The 19,054-nt window shown below is 42.5% G+C and overlaps 1 protein-coding gene across 1 annotated transcript; it reads right to left on the bottom strand.

Annotated features, from left to right (window-relative positions):
- Window positions 1–416: 416 nt before the first annotated feature.
- LOC146626123 (ryanodine receptor 2-like) lies at window positions 417–11,671 on the bottom strand. The gene is made up of 6 exons (XM_085361764.1): window positions 11,600–11,671; window positions 6,643–6,799; window positions 4,141–4,205; window positions 3,857–3,957; window positions 3,182–3,233; window positions 417–509 (listed from the first exon to the last, which is right to left on the bottom strand). Exons 1-6 carry the CDS (start codon window positions 11,669–11,671, stop codon window positions 417–419), a joined length of 540 nt encoding a protein of 179 aa, XP_085217890.1.
- Between the last annotated feature and the right edge of the window lie 7,383 nt (window positions 11,672–19,054).

Below are 19,054 nucleotides of genomic sequence, written 5' to 3'. Positions count from 1 at the left end.
GGTTGTTTAGCGTTTCAACTGAACCCTTCAAGATGATGGTAACTAATGGAATTAGAAGTTCTGTAAAACAGAAAAAAAGGATTTACTGAAGGAATGTTGTACAAAACGAAATGTGGTTAAAATGTAACCTAGCCCTAAGTTTATCTACTGTACCCTGGTTTGAGGCTAGTTACAGTCTGGTCAACCTAAGAACCCCTGAGCCATAACATCTGTGATATCCAAAGTCCTTCTCTTCTTCTACTTCTATAGAATATTATTCTGTGGTACTCTTAGCTTCATATGTTCTCCTCAGTTTGTATGCGGTATTATTATGAAGCTACTTTTCTTGTCTAGCTTTCATAGATCCTCCCCAGCTAGATAAGGCACTGCAACCTCCCGTCCCCCCTTTCTGTCTCCTCATGCTTTGTTGTGCTATTCTAGTACTGCAGGAAACCCATCTGATTGCTCCATTCTGGCTGATTATTCCTCTTAGCTAACAAGCATGCAGCTATATCTGCAGCCATAAACTTCTAGAACAAATAAATGTGGTAAGCCATGAGCATATAATTAAGGGTCCCTTCACACACAGTGCTGGCATGGTACAGTGTGTGGACACAGCATGATCAACAGTGAACTTACAGTCCGGTCCAGTGCCCAATGACAAAATGTTTTTGTTTTTTCAATTTTGCCTCTTACAACCCCACAGTGGATTTTTAATCACATGACCAAACTGTCGTTTACCTTTAATTCCAGGAGTTTAACAAAATACTGCTTTATTTATTTAGATATTACAACAATTTTTATACTTAGGTCCATAAATCCATCAGTAATTTCGGTCAGTAACTGCCTGAAGTCTAGAACCCAACAGACATCGCCAAATGTTTCTTCCCTTGAGATCCACCATCAGAGATGGGCAGTAACGCGTTATTGGGTCTCCTTCAGCGTATGAAAAAGGCAAGCCTTCATCATTCACCACTCCTTACACGTTGTTGTTTAAACTTTGGATTCCTGGACTGGAAACTGCTGAAACTGCCCTGTTGTAGCACTCCATTCCCAGTGACGATACGCTACATGGACTTCGGGCCATTTTGAAAGTAAAAGTTGTCTGTGAATGTCCACAGTGTAATCTCAGGGTTCACAGAGCAAGTGGTCAAAACAGGACTTCTAGAACGTGATCCAGAAATAGCACCCATGATGATTATCATCAGTATATATCCAACAAAATGATCTTGAATGGGAGACTGGCCAGTTTTTAGCTTTTAACAAAACTCATTACTACAAAAACATTTATGAATAACTTCTATAAAGTATTCTGCTTTAATCACAATTAAGATAAAAACTGATAACAAGTTTGTTTTGAGGCCCTTGTTCAGGAATTAGTTAAACATTACAGGAAATGTTATCCTTTGTATGTGATCGAACATACAAATATGACCAGAGGTGATTTTCCATGTTCCATACTGAGGCTTTAACAATGTTAGCAGTAGAGCTGGGCGATAGAACGATAACGATATGTATCGCGATATAACTTTTTCTCGATAGAAAAATTAAACTATCGCGATAGACTTTGCCGCTCTTGTCCTCTTAAAAAAAAAAAAAAAAAAAAAAAAAAGAACAGCCAATCCAAATTAAGTAGCGCAGAGCCGAACCAATCACAGCCGCAGCGTCACGTCACGTGACTTGTTACGTACAGCACAAGTGCCAAGCCGCACATGTGTATTTGTTTGGGAAGCAGCCAGCCACCGTACCACCCGGGTAATGGAGGAAATGAGTGTGCCGACTAGAAAAATCAACCGAGCGTGACCGAAGGTTACCGAAGAGAAAACAGATGATGGTTCCAATGCCGGAGAGATTGTCGAACGGAAGAGCCACAGAAGTTCCGTAGTGTGAAGGTATTTCGGCTATTTCAAGTCTGACAAAAAACAGAGTAGTGCGCACTGTAAATTGTGCCGAAAGCAAGTCTGGAAATACAATAAACTGGTGCATGCGCTACGTCCACACGTACCCGGGTATTTTTGAAAACGCAGATTTTTCTATGCGTTTCCACCTTTCGTCCACACGTAAACGGCGTTTTTGGTCACTGAAAACGAAGATTTTTGAAAACTCCGTTTTTGCATTTACGTGTGGACTAGAAAAACGGAGAAAACGCAGCGTCAAAGGTGTGCGCATTTTTTGACGTCACACTGTGCGCCACGTTATTGTTTCGGTGAAATGAATTTCTACAATACTGTTAATTCTACTCTCTGCAGTGTTTAAATGCTTACATATACACACAGTTACTGTCCCTCCACACATACGACTCGGTTCTGCTTCTATGCCCCAGCTTTGTTTACTTTTTCCCACCGAGGCTTCTAGACTTCTGATTGGCCAACATTTCTGCACGGTTAGGAATCTAGCGCCACCTGCTGCTTTGGCATGTTCATATCAGCGTTTTCCTTCATTTCTGCCTTTATGTGTGGACGGGATTATTTTTTAAAACGAAAACGGAAAATCTCCGTTTTCAAAAATACCCGTGTACGTGTGGACGTAGCCTCAGTCTCTGACTGGAAGCGCTAATTCGTCATTCGGCTTTTGTCAGACTAAAGTAACTGTTAAAACTGTTTGAAAAGCTCAGCTATACAACAAGGAGAGATTGAGAATTTCCTTTTAGTTCTCAGTTTATTTGATATTGACAAAAGTTAGTCAGTTTTGTCTGTTATTCTGTAAAACAAACTAAGATTTATTTTTAGAATTAATATTTTGTTTCTAAGTGGAATTGACAATTTAGTCTGTTTCGTTTGTTCTATTTTGAAACTTAAACGCTTTAGCGGCTGCCTTTTGTGTAGTTTGCAATATTTGCCTTTATTTATCTGAAAAAGTCTCATGTTCCTTAAGTACATCTACCCTGTTGAACTTATTATGGGAAATAAGTATTTAAATAATAACAAGCTGCTGATTATTTCACATTTTACTTGTGAGCAACGGCACATTTAAATCTTACAAATATAGTTATTTGGCTTATATCGTGATAGATATCGTTATCGCCTGAAATGAAAAAAACATATCGTGATATGAAAAAATCTTATATCGCCCAGCTCTAGTTAGCAGCCATTAATAAACTGTTAGAAACACTTAGAGAGAGTTTGAAGCTAAACTGTACTGACCATGTAACAGGATGACAGTCTTGTATATTTACTGGCAGAGAGATTGGAAAGGTGTTTACCTGGCCTGTGTGCTCTGTTTCGTCTTTGTTGATGAGATACATCAGAAAGAATCTGAAGCACACACACACACACAGACACAGACACAGACACACACACACACACAGACAGACACACACACACACACACACACACACACACACACACACACACACACACACAGTTGTTAGAAAACACAAACAGTATTATCATTGCATATATTAGTCACACAGCATCAGTGCCAGATGTTACAGTGGCACTTGCTGGCTGGGTAACAAGGCAAAGACAAGAACGTAACGTGGTCATTTCTAAGTCATTAGGACTCAATTACCAAAGTAACAAGCACTTAATATCCAAGTAGTATCATGGTAGCAACTGTGGTTACAGTTGAGTAATACCACACTGAAATGTATGTAACTGGATAATAAGTGTCCAAACACTGGGGATAATAATGTGGAAACACACCTCAGTGTAACACAAATGCTGTGGTACAAAACAAGCCAGGACAAATATCATAGATATCATCGCCCACCTGAGATTGGGGACCAAGCCCCAAGTACACCAAGATTGGGTACCTATCTTTCATTAACTGACCTGAAAGACTGTGTACTATGTAGGTGTGATGATCTATGATGATGTAGGTGTTAAAAGGTACAATAACACACACAGAAATACAGACACTCTCCAGACGTACTTACAGGTAGTTGGCTAAGTTGTGCTCCTGTAGAGTGTGCGTTTCAAAGCCGTGTGGCACGGTGTCAAAGTAGTCATTACCTATTCCACAGATAAAACATTTGGTCTGCAAGAGAAACACGTGATAGTTAGGTGGTTGTCATTTATTGTAACCTATTGGCAATCTTCATCTATGCCTCTGTTGGAGGTACAGCTATACAAAACAAAAGAACCACAAAATCTATATTTTTACATGTTCATATGCCTGAATTTAAAAAAAACTGCATTGAACTGTTGTGTGTGTTTTCACCTCCATGTCTTCTTTCACTTGTTCCTGCTGATCCCTCAGCTCTCCAAAAGCATCAATGATTAACCCTAGGATTTCAGAGAGGGTGGAGCTTAAACATGCTGGTCCACATTATTACACTGAATACAACAATAGATATGAAAACCACAGGCTATCTACTATATCTACTATAATACTTCTAAAGGAGTCTTTTTTGCTATTCAGTTACATTCTCTATATTACGTCCAAAGTGTGTATGTCCCTATAGGGAAGGATATAAATACTAAAGACAAAGCCTACACAGATGCAAAATCCTGAATGTTCCAGGACCCATCATATTTTAAAAGCCTCATAATATCATATTAATCCAACTGAGCACTGTAGTGTCAGAATGTAAGCCAACGCTTGGTTTGTTTCCAAAAGTAGAATGGGAGGTAGAGCCCTCAGCTCTAACCAACTCTTCTCCAATGAAACCAGCTTCCAGTCTGGGTTCCTGAGACAGACACCCTACTTTTACGATTAGGCCCCAAACTTTTGTTTTTGACAAGCTTAGTTATCATCATTGTCAATATGTGTGGCAGAGGGAAATAATTATTTGGTCCCTACTCAGTTTCTACTACCACTAACGTTTCTCACTGGAAAAGAAATGAACAGTCTCTAATTTTTATGGTAGTTACATTTTAATGGAGAGAGAAAGAATATCAACCTAAAATCTAAAATTTCATTGAAGTTATGGATTGGTTTGCATATCACTGAGTGAAACAGATGTTTAATCCCCAACCAAAATATGACTTTGCACTTGGTGAAGAAACCCTTGTTGGCACACACAGTGTTAAGGCATTTCTTTTAGGTGATCACCAGGTTTGCACATCTTACGAGTGATTTTGGCCCATCCCTCTTTACAGAAATTCTTCAGATTACTTGGCTCCTTCTTGGGAATTCAAAGCCTCCACAGATTTCTGTAGTCTATTGATACTAGATAGTGGAAAAGGGGTGGGATTAAATAAGCATATGCTTCTTCCTGCTCCTTTTTGAACATGAACGTTATTTGGAGTTGTGGTTGCTCGTTTTCCTTTTGTTTTGCTTTGTTCATTTGTCTCTTTTAATTCTATTTTGTTGTACTTTTTCAACATGTTCAAAATAAAGATTCAATCAATCAATCAATCAATTTTCTATTGGACTGAGCTCTGCAGACTGGCTCGGCCACTCCATGGAAGGCAGCACAACTAATGTGCTGCTTCTTCTTCCGCCACTGGTTCGTTGCCTTGGTGGTATATTTTAGTTCACTTTCATGCAAGAAGACCCATCTAAACCCATCTTAGGTGTTCTGATTGAGAGTTTACAGTACAGTACACCCTCTTCTGTGGAACCAGCTTCCAGTTTGGATTCAGGAGACAGACACTATCTCTACTTTTAAGATTAGGCTTCAAACTTTCCTGTTTGATAAAGCATATAGTTAGTGCTGGACCAGGTGACCCTGAACCTCCCTTAGTTACCGTGTTGCACTGTTTCTTCTTTAGTGACCTTTTTCTCTCACTTTGTGTTTGTACACCGCTCTGCATTTAATTATTAGTTACTTTTAATCTCTGGCTCTCTTTCAAAGCACGTCTTTGTCCTGCCTTCCTTCCCCCAGCCCAATCGTGGCAGATGGCCGCCCTCCCTGAGCCTGGTTCTGCTGGAGGTGTCCTTCTGTTAAAAGGGAGTTTTTCCTTCCCAGAGTGGTTCCTCGTAGGAGGGTCATATGATTGTTGGGGTTTGCGCTTGTTTTTTTGTATTATTGTAGATAAAAGGCACACTGTGGAAGATAGGCAGAGTTTAATAATAAGTAATGTTTACGTTTTTTTATGGGAAGAGGAGGATTTTAAATTCAGTTCTGAACTTAACAGGGAGCCAATGAAGAGACGTTAGTATGGGAGAAATACAATATATCTAGTTCCTGTCAGGACTCTTGCTGCAGCATTGTGGATTAGCTGAAGGCTTTTCAGTGAGTTTTTAGGACATCCTGACAATAATGAATTACAGTAGTCCAGCCTAGAAGTAATAAATGCACGAAATAGGTTTTCAGCGTCACTCTGTGACAGAATATTTCTAGTTTTAGAGATGTTGTGCAAAGAAAGCAGTCCTATATTTTGTTTAGTATGCACATATCCTTTCCCCAGAGTTCGTATCTGGTTAGGCACTATGTTTCATTGAAGTTTTTAAGGCCAAGTACAATAAGCTCAGTTTTATCTGAATTTACAAGCAGGAAACTGTTTAAGGTGGTGTTCAAGTGTACTCCACTTTGGAGAGACGTCGCGATTATTTAGTCTAGTCAATTTGAAATAAACAGAACAACCAAAATATTGGAAACCAAACAGAACCAGAAATGATTGCTCTCAAAATAATTATACATTTGAATCACCACTTCCTGTGGTGTTTACTCTACTTTACAATATTAGAATGTATTCATTTGGCTAATAGTTGCCTAATTAACTGCTTGTGTTTCCATTAAACTGTTTGTGTGCATGTATGTGTAGGATGCCTCACCCTGGATGATAGCCAGGAGGATTACAATGACAAAGAAGAAGAAAGTGATGTCAAAGATGATCCGGTAGATTTCGTACTCATCACCAGCTGGATCCTCGATCTGGTCACCAATTCCTCCACCTGCTCGCACTCCCACATACATGTGGAACATGTAACACTGAGGAACAGAGAGAGATACACAGGAAGGGGGGTACAGGGGTAACAGAGGTCAAATCTTTTGCATTGGGTTTTTAATGGGCAGAACCATGACTGTCACAAACAGCTTGAACACACTAATGTTTCTGAAACATCAGAAGACATGACATCTGTAAGTCTCTTTGCAGTAAAACAGGCATGATTCTAGTCACTGTAGAGGTCCAGTAACATTTTGAAAAATCATTGTTAGTGAATGCAGTTCACAGTGCCCTCAACTCTGCAGGTTACAAAGAAGCCATATGTGAATATGATCTAGAAACGCTGCTGTCTACCTTCTGCGGACCAAAGCTCATTAAACCAGGGACCGAGGGAAAGTATAAAGCATGTTCTGTGGTTGGACAAAAACATATTTTAAATTCTTTTTGGATGATGCATCCTCCAGACTACAGAGGAAACCAAATCAATGCTGAAAGGTGTGTTCAGTTTTTAGGAGAGCATATGCTTCCATCCAGATTTCTTCATGAAGGCGTTGCAAAACAATGCGAAACCACAAAAAAATGTTTTGTTCTATCTTAGCAAGGCAGAGCTATTAATGCATCAGTAACAACACAGCGCAATGTTTGTGTTAAAAGCACCGCAGCACATTCGCAGACAGAACCTGCCCGGTGCTGTGCATATGGCTTATGTAGCGAGTCATAAATAAACAGCTGTAGCAGCACAGATCACAGGTTTTACAGTTTTACTAATGTTTATATACAGTGGTTCCATGTTGGATGGTTAAGTTGGGCTGATTAAGGCTGTTGGTTGATGCGATGTTCAGAGCTGGAAATCTGACTTGAGGGGACACTGAAAAATTCAGGAAATTCCGACTTCTGCTTTCACATGGAACGCACCATCTGACCATTTTTTGCTACTATAAGCCTTATTGTGAGGAAGGAGACCAATCTTGCTAGGGCAGTGCCGTTCATTAGTGCATCTCACCATCCTACTAAGTGGCTGTCACCTTCTTGAACTACAGACAGGCCGAGCTGCAACACTTAGCCCCTAATAGGAGACAAAAGAGCTCTATGGAATGCAATGGGTGGCTGACTATAGGGGATTAGTGTGTGTTTGTGTGTCCTGAAATTTCCGGGTGACAGAAGGCTTCCTTCTACCCTCAGAAAATACCATAGAGCCCTTATATAGTATTTCTTTCAGATGGCTTAGCAGCAGAAAACATTCTCATCTAAGCTGAGTCTGTTTGTACTTGGCATGTCTCTCATCACTGACAAGATGGTCTAATGTTTGGCTTTGCGATACACTTATCTTTCACCCCGACTCACACTGACCTGCATTAATGACACAGGTGCTTATGTATAGGTAATGGCTTACACTTCCAACATTTAAATTCATCATAATTGTTCCATTTCTGTTTCATGGCCACATCTTTGGTTAGACTTTACTATGTCACAAAGTTGTCTCTTTTAAACTGGCTAAACAATGGAAGCTTGTGCTGCATAGGTAAGGTAGGTAGGCACCGCTATCATGAAACTGGTATATCAGCTGATTCTGATACTCCAAATGCCCTTATCCAGCTCACCAATTTTGGATAGACTTCCTGGAGCCAAATAAGGTAACCCCCAAAGACAGTCTTAAATTGAGCTTAAATCACAGTAAAGGCTCAGGTTAGTAACATATAATTATTTATATTACTTGCACTGTTGCTATTCCCAAAAACGTAATAGATGCCTGAAAAAGAAGCGGACAAAATAAGTAATCTTCTTACTGCCTGAGGGTAACACTGCCGAGACTAAAACTACTGACTCAAAGCTCTCTGTCCATAAATGGAAGTGTGTGCTCTTTACAGACAGCAAAAAATGAAGTTTTAGTGAGACAAACTTGATGGGAGCAACTTCCCACAGCCAAGAAAGTGAACTGCAGCAGTGCATACCAGACATCCCAGTATTAGCTTGGGTACAAAAAAGTATTTGAGTCATCCTGAGAAGCCTCACAGGTGTTTTTTCATTTATGAATAATGGCTCTCACCCATCATTCAGTGGAATCCTAAAAGCCTTAGACATGGCTTTGTAACCTTCTATGATAGACGACAGATTGACAGATGATACTAGATGACAGACAGACTGATAGAGGTCAGTTACTTTGTTTCTCATCTCTTTCTGAGTTTCTTTATATTCTGGCTCATCAAACTGAAGGGCCCATACAAACAGGACCCCCTCAAACTGACTTTTAGTTTTAGTCACCTTGTTTTCCAGCAAATTAACTGTTCTGTCACTAGTTATAAACTAGGAAATTAGCATAAACTAATGTAAGTGCATCCAACCTAATGACATCCTGCTCTGAACAGGCACAGGATGGTGCTAAACATGTTCTAAAACCTTTCAATTTAAACAATTTTTTATTAAATCCAGTTTCACAGACAGTGTTAAATCTAGGACCGTTTCTGAGAGCAGGGCTCCATGGTGTAAGTTAGTATTTATATATGTAATGTTTCCATTTTAAGGCCGACTCTATAGCCCTGTTCTTTCATTTTAGATAACTTAAAGAACAGGGCTATAGACAACCATGAACAATTACTCTCTGGATGTTAGGGACCAAATCAGCCGCTGTAAACTGGCAGGACTTTAATGCCACCACAGCAGATTGCATCACAGTTTTGCAGCTGGGTGCGGTGATGGATAGGATGTTACGTCACTTCATCCCTCACGACAACAACACATCTGAGATGCACACTGACATTTCAGAGAGTAAGCTGAATGTTTATTCTTTAACCTGTTGCATTACAAGGCTTGAAAATTCTGTTTTCTGTGTTATCTGTCTTTATCTGTATCGCTAATGCACACGCAGACTTATATAAACACCAACGTGATAAACTCGAACCGCTCTTTTGTATCTCTGAACCGATTGCAAGTGTTTCCTGTTGGGTTGTTACTGTCAGAACCATGAAGACCGCCTCACCCTAGAGGAAGTTCAGAATCATCCCTGGCTCAAATGACTTATTGATGCCAAGCAAAACAGGTTTACAGAGCAGAAGCTCTAACAGAGAAGTATTTGGTCACATTGAAAAGCTATGGCACATTGCTGTCCATGTTCTTCATTTCTATCTTTTTTACAAGGCCCGCCCCTCTGGAAGCACAAGAGCAAGTGGGCCATGAGATCACAGTGGAACTTCCATTCAGTCTTTAGTCTTGCTCCCATTGTATTTTCCAACATGGAAAATACCCCACCCACCCCCAGCAATCCGTGGAAAGGGGATCTCTCTCTGAATTGCCTTTCCCGAGGTTTCTTCTCAAGTTTTTGAGGAGTTCGTCTTCTTAGAGAGCTTGTGCTGCGTTAAAAACTGTTGCTACTATCAACCTGAGTTATGAATACAGTTGTGGTCTAATGCTTTGTCAGTGGTACAAAGTTTGCGTTTGCGCACTTTGCCACTTCAGCCTGTATTTAGAGCCACAACTGTATACACAACAGACCGAACATGCTCAGCTTTGCCAAAGCTCGCAGGAATTGGAGTTTAATTTGATCAATTAATTATTTCTGAATCAACTTAACAAAACATGGGCAAATGTAAAGAAATTTATCAATCAGGGAATTAGTAGCAACATTAATTGGACAATCTAAATTTGTTGGTTAATTATTAAATGAATCTGGATAACTCATCCTGCATCTCCTGTGTGTTTATGTCATTGATATTGATTTATTAATGATCATTTGTTTGTACTAATGCGTCACAATTTCCTTGAACGTTAAAGGGTCTGGATTTCTTCTCTTAGGTGCCTCAGTGTGATCATCCTGTCCTGTCATACTAAGAAATGTGAGTTTTTCATTGCTTCACCTGCACAAAATACCTAGGCACAAAAAATGGTCCAGCTCTCTCACGCTGTCCTGTTGTATAAGGCGCACAACATTCACCGCGATGAGAGGATAACTTTTGTCACTGCTCCTGTCCTTGATCCTCTGAGCCACTTAAACACCAAACTACTTGTGCGCTGTGTGGGCTTTTCTAATGGTCGTGCTAAGGAGTCCTTTCCCTCCCATCAGTTGCAGAATGCACTCAGAGTTGTACAACACTGGTGTAAATGTCAAGATGATGCAACTTTGAACATATTTAGGTCAAAAGACTTTTGACTAAAGTAAGAAGAAAAGTGAATCTAACAAATAATATGAATTGGTGTTAAATAGTTACTAGTTACTAGACAGTAACTAGCCCAGGGGATGCTAATCAACTGCCAAGGAATATTAGTGACTAACTTATTGATGCTAGTTAATAGCTTAGGTATTCTATGTGGTAACCTGGCAAGTAATCACTTGCCTTAAAAGTCTCGCCAGTCCTCTAGGGACACTTGTTGGTGGTATTTATTTGTTCATGTTACAGGCCTTGCTGTAGTGGGCGTGACCACAGATTACAATCCTGTAAAACAGGAGACATAATGAACAGAGGAAATCTGTTCTTGTTCAGTTTCCCTTACAGGTGAGGTGACTCTGGGTTGCTCTGACATATAATATGTGTATTTGTTTTCTGGGCTCTCTCTGGATTCCTCTGCGGCTGATATGTTGCTCTCAGATTCACTGTTTGATGCTGAGCTTGTGGTGATACTCTAAGACAGTACTGTACTCTGGCTGTTTCAGAGTTTTCACAGTCACTGCTTTCAGGCGTCTCCATCCAGTCACGTCTCCCAACACGATGACTTCTTTTCTTTTGGTTCCCTCTACGTGGAAGTGGTCCCCCAGTGGTCAACAGGTAGGTCTTGCACGAGGTGTAGGAGATTTCTATGAAGCAAACACATTACGTCTCTGAACACATTTTGTAAATGGGACTGTCACTCACTTGTTGTTTGACGACATACACAGTTTGCTCCCAGTAAGGTCTCAATTTTCCAGGTCCTCCCCTCTCACTCATGTTACAGACTAGGACACTGTCTCACCAGGTTGGAGAGTGACTGTGTTCTGTGTGTGATGATCATAGTTCTTCTTACCCCTTGCACTAGAGTGCTGGCTGTTCTCAGCTGCAGTACGATAAGCCTCTTCCATCCACAAAGCCCACTTTTTTGCATAGCTCTGAGGTGTTTCAGTCCCATCTCTGGCTAACAGGCCAAAAATTAAGTCTACTAGGAGATGGGGGTGTCGACCAAACATGAGGTAGTGGGATGAAAAGCCTGTTGCCTCATGCCTGGTGCAGTTGTATGCATGTACTATCTGAGGCAGATGCTCTTTCCAGCTGCTCTTTGCCTGCAGATGCTCTTAAGAGTGGCTTCTCCTTAAGCACTAGGAAACGATATTGTGCTGGCAGCACAAGCTGAGCCGCTGTACGATGTTGCAGCGGATTTTCCATATGAAGCTTTCCCCACTCGTGCATAAGCTTTCTCACAGGGCCACTGGCTCTCCTTCTGCCATCATTCGTTATTACTGATTTTGTTTCTTTCAGTTTGATAAGTACTGATAGAGGGATCCTTCCTTTGGGATTTTACCAGGTCACTGTGACAGGCTGCAATGGTGACATGTTCACAAGGCAGCGACATATGCAGCATCTTGTCTCTTTGCAGACTCACAACCCTCCCATGTAGCCTGAATGGCCTCTCTCGTCAGCTCTTCAGTACACTTTGTGAAGTAGGTGTCAATGTCAAGTGGAAACCGAGAGAATGAGTCTCGGTTCACCTTCCCCAGCATGACATTTGACATCAAACCTGAAATCTGCCAGCTCACCTACCCAGCGGTGACCTACTGCATTCGCCTTTGCAGTACTCATCACTTATGTGAGGGGATTATTGTCTGTATAGACCAGTGGTCGCATGTGGCTCTTTCATCCTTATACTGCAGCTCCGCGTAGCTTGGGACAATAAATGATAAGTATTTAATTGAAGTGTATTTTACTTTTTTAAATTGTAGTTCTAAACTGGAAGATTATTGTGATCTTGAAATATTAAAATAAAGTTATATTGAAGTTATATATCAAAATATGCGTCACATAACGTGGAAGCCGGTGTACCTGCCAAAACGCCGTGCATTTATCAAGACTTTCAACCCCGGGTAGGCCAAGTATGGAGAAATGTAAGAAAAGAAAAATATCTGAAGAAAATAGAACATTTAATGATGCCTGGGCAGATTCATTTGCATTTACGTCTGACAAGAGTGGCCTACCAGTATGCCTAATTTGTGGAGAGAGACTGGCTAACAATAAAAGGTCAAATGTCAAAATTCAATTCAATTTTATTTATATAGCGCCAAATCACAACAAAAGTTGCCTCAAGGCGATTCATAGATACAGAGAAAAACCAACAATCATATGACCCCTATGAGCAAGCACTTTGGCGACAGTGGGAAGGAAAAACTCCCTTTTAACAGGAAGAAACCTCCGGCAGAACCAGGCTCAGGGAGGGGCGGGGCCATCTGCTGGGACCGGTTGGGGTGAGAGAAGGAAGACAGGATAAAGACATGCTGTGGAAGAGAGACAGAGGTTAATAACAGATATGATTCAATGCAGAGAGGTCTGTTAACACATAGTGAGTGAGAAAGGTGACTGGAAAGGAAAAACTCAGTGCATCATGGGAATCCCCGGCAGCCTACGTCTATTGCAGCATAACTAAGGGAGGATTCAGGGTCACCTGGTCCAGCCCTAACTATATGCTTTAGCAAAAAGCAAAGTTTGAAGCCTAATCTTAAAAGTAGAGATAGTGTCTGTCTCCTGAATCCAAACTGGAAGCTGCAAGTTTTGTGGCCGCTCAGGAAATAGTCAGGCGTGGGAAGTCGTTCACGGACAGAGAATATATGAAGAAATCATTTATTAAGATTTCAGAACATCTCTTCGCTGATAGCACTAAAATGCCAGACACGGGGGGAGGACATCTGTGAGACTGTGATGATTGTTTAAGAGTCAAAGAAATAAAAACAAGCCACCTAGTGTCAGTGGCTACTGATGGGGCACCTAGTATGACTGGAGGGCACAGGGGCTTTGTGGCTCGACTTTTCTGAGCTGGAACAGCCAGAGTGGCGAAAGAGCTGCACTTTGTGGACATTACAGCGAACCTGAAGAAGCTGAATACAACTCTTCAGGGGAGAGGAGGCACAGTGTTACACATGCTGGAGGAGGTGTTAGCGTTTGAGTGCAAACTGACAGTTTTAACCAGAGATTCACAGAGAGGCACACTGTTTCACTTCCCCTCTTTAAGGGAGTTCAAACAAGCTTACAAGGTAATCAATTCAGAGCATTTGCAGTCTGCAATTACCACAATTATTTGGGAAATAATTCCACGAATTCAGAGAGGAAAAACCCACATTATCCTTCCCCGTCACTCCCCTGAACATCGATCCATCCCTGTTAAATGTGACTGGATTTTCAGGTGTAAGTCAACCTGATCTGGAGCTGGAGCTGGCTGACATAGCTGATAAAGATATGAGGGTGTCCGAATTCAAACGCTTGACAGAGGATCTTGAAGATGTTGCCCATCAGAAGGCCACTCTTGTTCAGAATCACAAATGGAGTGATACGGAGAACCTTCCAAGACTGGACAAACTCGTGTTGGAAATATGGAATGCCATCCCCGACACATAAACATGAAGAAATATGCATTTGGAGTCCTGTCGATCTTCAAATCCACACACGTATGTGAGCAGCTATTCTCCACCATGAACTATGTTACAAACAAACACAGCTCACGCCTCACAGACGACAGCTTACAGTCCTGCGTAAATGAAAGTGACTTTGCAACGCCCCGATTTGCAGACGCAGGTTCAGGAGCAGAAGTCCCATTAACCAGGTCAAATAAATAATGATGCAGATATTTTGCAAATATGTATTTTTCATTGTTTAGTGACATATTTGCTGTTTTCCAATTTATTTTTAAAATTCAGGTCAAGGCTCCGCTACATGCTCTACAAGTCCAAAGGCAATATAAGGATGACGGCTCACCGCATTTTTTGTTTGCTACATGGATAATTAAGTTCAGCTTTTTCCTTCATTTGAAGGAGACCTTCAACTCGGACTGTTTCCTTTTTGTTATAATTTTTTCAAGAAGTTCAAAATGTGTTCATTACTTCAATAAAACATAATTTTCTCTGTAGCACTTCATGGATTTTATAAGCAACACACTATAGTTGCTTATACAAAGGATAAAGGTAAAAAACTATATATACAGTGTTATCTTCATTTTACATGTCAAAAAGTATTTGTGGCTCCCAGTGTTTTCTTTTCCGTTCAAACTGGGTCCAAATGGCTCTTTGGGTGTTAAAGGTTGCTGACCCCTGGCCTAGAGTATTATAATTACAGACACTACACACCACAAAATCAACCTATTTAATTGTTGAATAAATTATGTTTATTCATGTATTCATTTAAATGTGTATTTGTGTTCTGTAAGCAGCAAATAAAGTTACAATTATAAATCATCTTCAGTGTTGGGGTTGGACTCAGGACGAGGGCTTCAATCATTTCTGTTTAGGTTACTGCTGACACCTGGTGGATACTTAATAATAATGGTGAGTAGATGCATTTGAACATGAAGGTAATGTAGGAACTCAGTCAGGTCTGAGCCATCGGTGAATTTATTATTATTTATTTATTGCATAGGCTCAGATTAAACCCACATGCAGTTCACGTAGAAATTAGTGTTCAGTTATGTTTGAATCAGTGGACTTTGAGGAGTTTTTATTACAAAAAAAGTCCAAATACTTTTACTGAACAGTGTTTGGCTTGCCTCTACTCCCAGAGCTGAACACAGAAGCATATGAGTACGTTCTGTTGTTACACTGACATGTTTAGAGGTTCACAGCAGTCTGTGTTTAATTGTATGTGTGTTTCTAAAAGGGACACGGATCAATTATCTGCTGTTCGTCACCACTTTCAAAGATATTTGTTTGAAAGGCCCAGTGTGTGCCTTTCAAACAAAGATGAACCTTAGCAGAGAAAGACGCAAAAAGTGTTTGCAGATAATCTACAAAGCACAAAGTGAAAGCAGGTTGACTACATACCGCAGCGCCGATGAAAAGTTTAAGATTCTACTAGAAATAGAGGCTCAAGATATGAACTTGCTGATGGACTGTGTGCTTCATACCCATCTGATTTAGATCAGAAGTTAGCTGATGACATGACCCAAATTGTCCAATGCTACAAATTTTGTTGAAACATAACCTGCAACCATCTTTTCCAAATGTGTTTGTAGCCTTGGTATATGTTTTGACTCTGCCTGTAATAAACTGCGAAGGAGAAGACTGATTTCACCCATTACAAGATTTAGAAACAAACTGAGAATTGTGGCCATCAGAGTGTGAGCTTGTTAGGAACTTTATCTATTTATTTATTTATTTTTGCCTGTCCCGTTTGGCTCTTTTGCCATCAGAATTATTGTCTAAAGGCGAAGAAAGATGCCCAACGAATTTACTTTACCAAATGGACCATCCCAGCCTTGCCGTAATGGTCTATTTGATTCACCTTTTATTGTTTATTTTATTTTATTTTATTATAACCTGCTAAATACGGGACAGATTTGGCTGGGGAAAAAGAAAGAGGGAAAGAAAAACAGCGGGGAAGAGGGACGGGGATAAAGGGCAAAAAACAAAAATCAACAAAATAAGCAAACAAAAAATACATCTATCAATCACCTGTTGAGAAAGAAAAAAGAGAAAACAAGCAGAAGAAAAAAAAGAGCAACATAATAAACAACATCATGATGATCTATAGGAATATAACAGTAAATACTAAATATTAAACATTATTGTGCAGCACGTAAGATCAACAGAACACAGTGTGCTTTGAGGTAGGAGCCAAAAATGTTGTAGTTTGTGGGTGTGAGCACCCGTGTGTACACCTGTGAGCATGGACGCGCTTGTATTTAAAAGGTTCCTTCATGTAATGATCTGATAGAGGGTGTGGGGGGGGGCCACAGCCCCGTCCTCCAGGGCATGAAGCAGGTATGGAGGAGATCAAAACTCCAGACATCCAGAGGCCCCCAGAACACAAGAGACCAAGGAAGACCAACAGAGGGGCAGCCGCGCCACTGTCCCAGAAAGAGCTGAGGAGAGTCCCAGATGAGGGCTCACCCAGCAGCCGCGGAGCAGAAGCCAGGGGGAGTTGCAGTGACGCGCCCGTGAGCTCCGCCGGCAGCCAGCTGTGCCTGAGTGACCGAGCCCCAGGCCGAGAGGCCGAGGGCACCCCACCCCCGAAGTGGCCCGAGCGAGCCCCAGGCTCCAGCCCCCAACAAGCAGCCACCAAGGAGTGAGCCGGTGTGTACCTGGACGCCCATCCCCAGACACAAAGAACCACCAACGCACCGATGTCTGAGGGCGTCTGCCACTGGCAGGGGAAGTGGTGGGGGAGATAGGCCTCCAAACCTTGGAGGGCCTGAGATGTCCCCAGAGAGGTGGCGTCTGATACCCAACCTGACATATAGACACAGACATACAGGCACACACAGACACAAACATCCATTCCCACCCTCATGCTCTCATATGCACTTACTCCACACTCAACCAACGTGGAGACAGACATAAAGAGACGCTGTACACACGATCACACTCCCCAAGCGTACTCTAAGCCCCGGGTCTAGGTACCCTTGCCCCTGGAGGGGGGAACTGCACCCAGACCCAGGTAGTGTTACCCTTTTCCCTGCGGTGGGGAGAAGCAGACCGCCCCGACTCCGCAGCAGCAGGGAGGCCCCACACTCCAGACCCCAATCTGACGGCCAACTCCTCCTCCCAGACCCCCCACTCCAACAGGCCGCAGAGAACGGGGGTGTGAGAAGACTCCAAACCTCCCTCCACCCGCTCATATGTAGTGTTGATGCATGTGTGTTCTAAGGTGCATTTAAACCCAGGAGGGCATGGAGCTACCTGCCAGAGAGCAGCAGGTAAGCGCATAGCCCCTCCTGCTAGCCCTCAATGTCTACGTGTATTTAAAATTGAGAGGTGGGCAACGACGCCAGGGGTGGGGTGTACACCCTGATGGCCTTTTGGATTCCGTGTAGCGTGCCCACCCCCAAGATCCTATATGTATGTGTAATGAGAGTGTGAGTAATGTGAATGTCTAAGTTGTGGGATAAAATTGAGGCAGAGGCAGCCAGAAGGGGACAGGGGGGGGTAGCCTCCCCTGCACCCTGGTGACACACCTCTACCCCAAGGCCCTGCATGTGTGGGTGGTTATGGTGGAGCGGGAAGAGGGAGGCAGCTGGAGATGGGGAGGGAGGAAGGGAGGGGCAAGTGACCAGGAAGGGTCAGCACCCCCACTGACCCCAGTAGGCACCCCCTTACTCTGCAACCCACCAGGGAAAGGGGGCCCAGGCCCATCCGGACCGGGGCCCAGTTCGGCAGTGCCGCCTGGCCCCACAGAGCCCGGGACAGCCCACCCGACCCCACCACAGAGAAAACTACACCCACCCCATCATCCACTCATCTTCCAGACTACACAAGACAATAGACGCCCAGGCTGAGATCTTCCTCAGGGCTGGGCCCCCATACACCCACCCGCCCACAACCCCGGCAACACACCAACCAGGACCCAAGCCCCCAAGGCCCAGCCAGGGCCCCAGCCCAGAGACGGAGCACCTCCAGAACCCCACGCCCGTCCCGGACCCACCCAGGGGCAGCCAGGCTGCCAGGTCAGTAACCCACGTCCGTCAGCACAGACCCTCCCTTAGCCCCGCTGCACGCAGCCACGAGGAAACCGTCACCTAAGAGCCAACAGAGCCCTTAATAGGCCATGACCGCTACCCCGGGTTGAGCCCTCCAAGGAAGATGCTCCTGGGGACTTTATTTATTTTTTGACTGTAATGCAAAGAGACATACACATAGATAATGCCCAGACAGCAGTGGAGGAGGAAAACAAGAGAAAGCATCATGACAGAGTCTGCAACAAGTGTGAATTTGTGAGAGGACAGTCTACAGGTTAATGCCCCAATAACACACACACACACACACACACACACACACACTGACATCATAGATAATTGGCAAACCTTCTGGAGGAAACCTGGTCTTGTTAGGAGAGACGGCATCCATCCCACTTTGGATGGAGCAGCTCTCATTTCTAGAAATATGGACAAATTTATTAAACCCCCCAAAATATGACTATCCAGATTTGGGACCAGGAAGCAGAGTTGCAGTCTTACACGCCTCTCTGCAGCTTCTCTCCTCCTGCTACCCCCCCAACCCCATCTCCATAGAGACTGTGTCAGCTCCCAAACAGACAAATAACAAACTAAAAACCAGCAACAAACAACTTAAACATAAACAATTACAAAGAAAGAACAATACAGTATCCACATCTGAACCAAAGAGTAAAACAGTGAAATGTGGA

Source organism: Diplotaxodon limnothrissa, linkage group LG8 (assembly GCF_057381915.1).
Source record: "Diplotaxodon limnothrissa isolate DT_005_m linkage group LG8, D_limnothrissa_male_GT1.1, whole genome shotgun sequence".
NCBI classification, from domain to species: Eukaryota; Metazoa; Chordata; class Actinopteri; order Cichliformes; family Cichlidae; genus Diplotaxodon; species Diplotaxodon limnothrissa.
The sequence above is the reverse complement of the archived record's forward strand: the minus strand, read 5'-3'. Positions and strand labels throughout refer to the sequence as shown.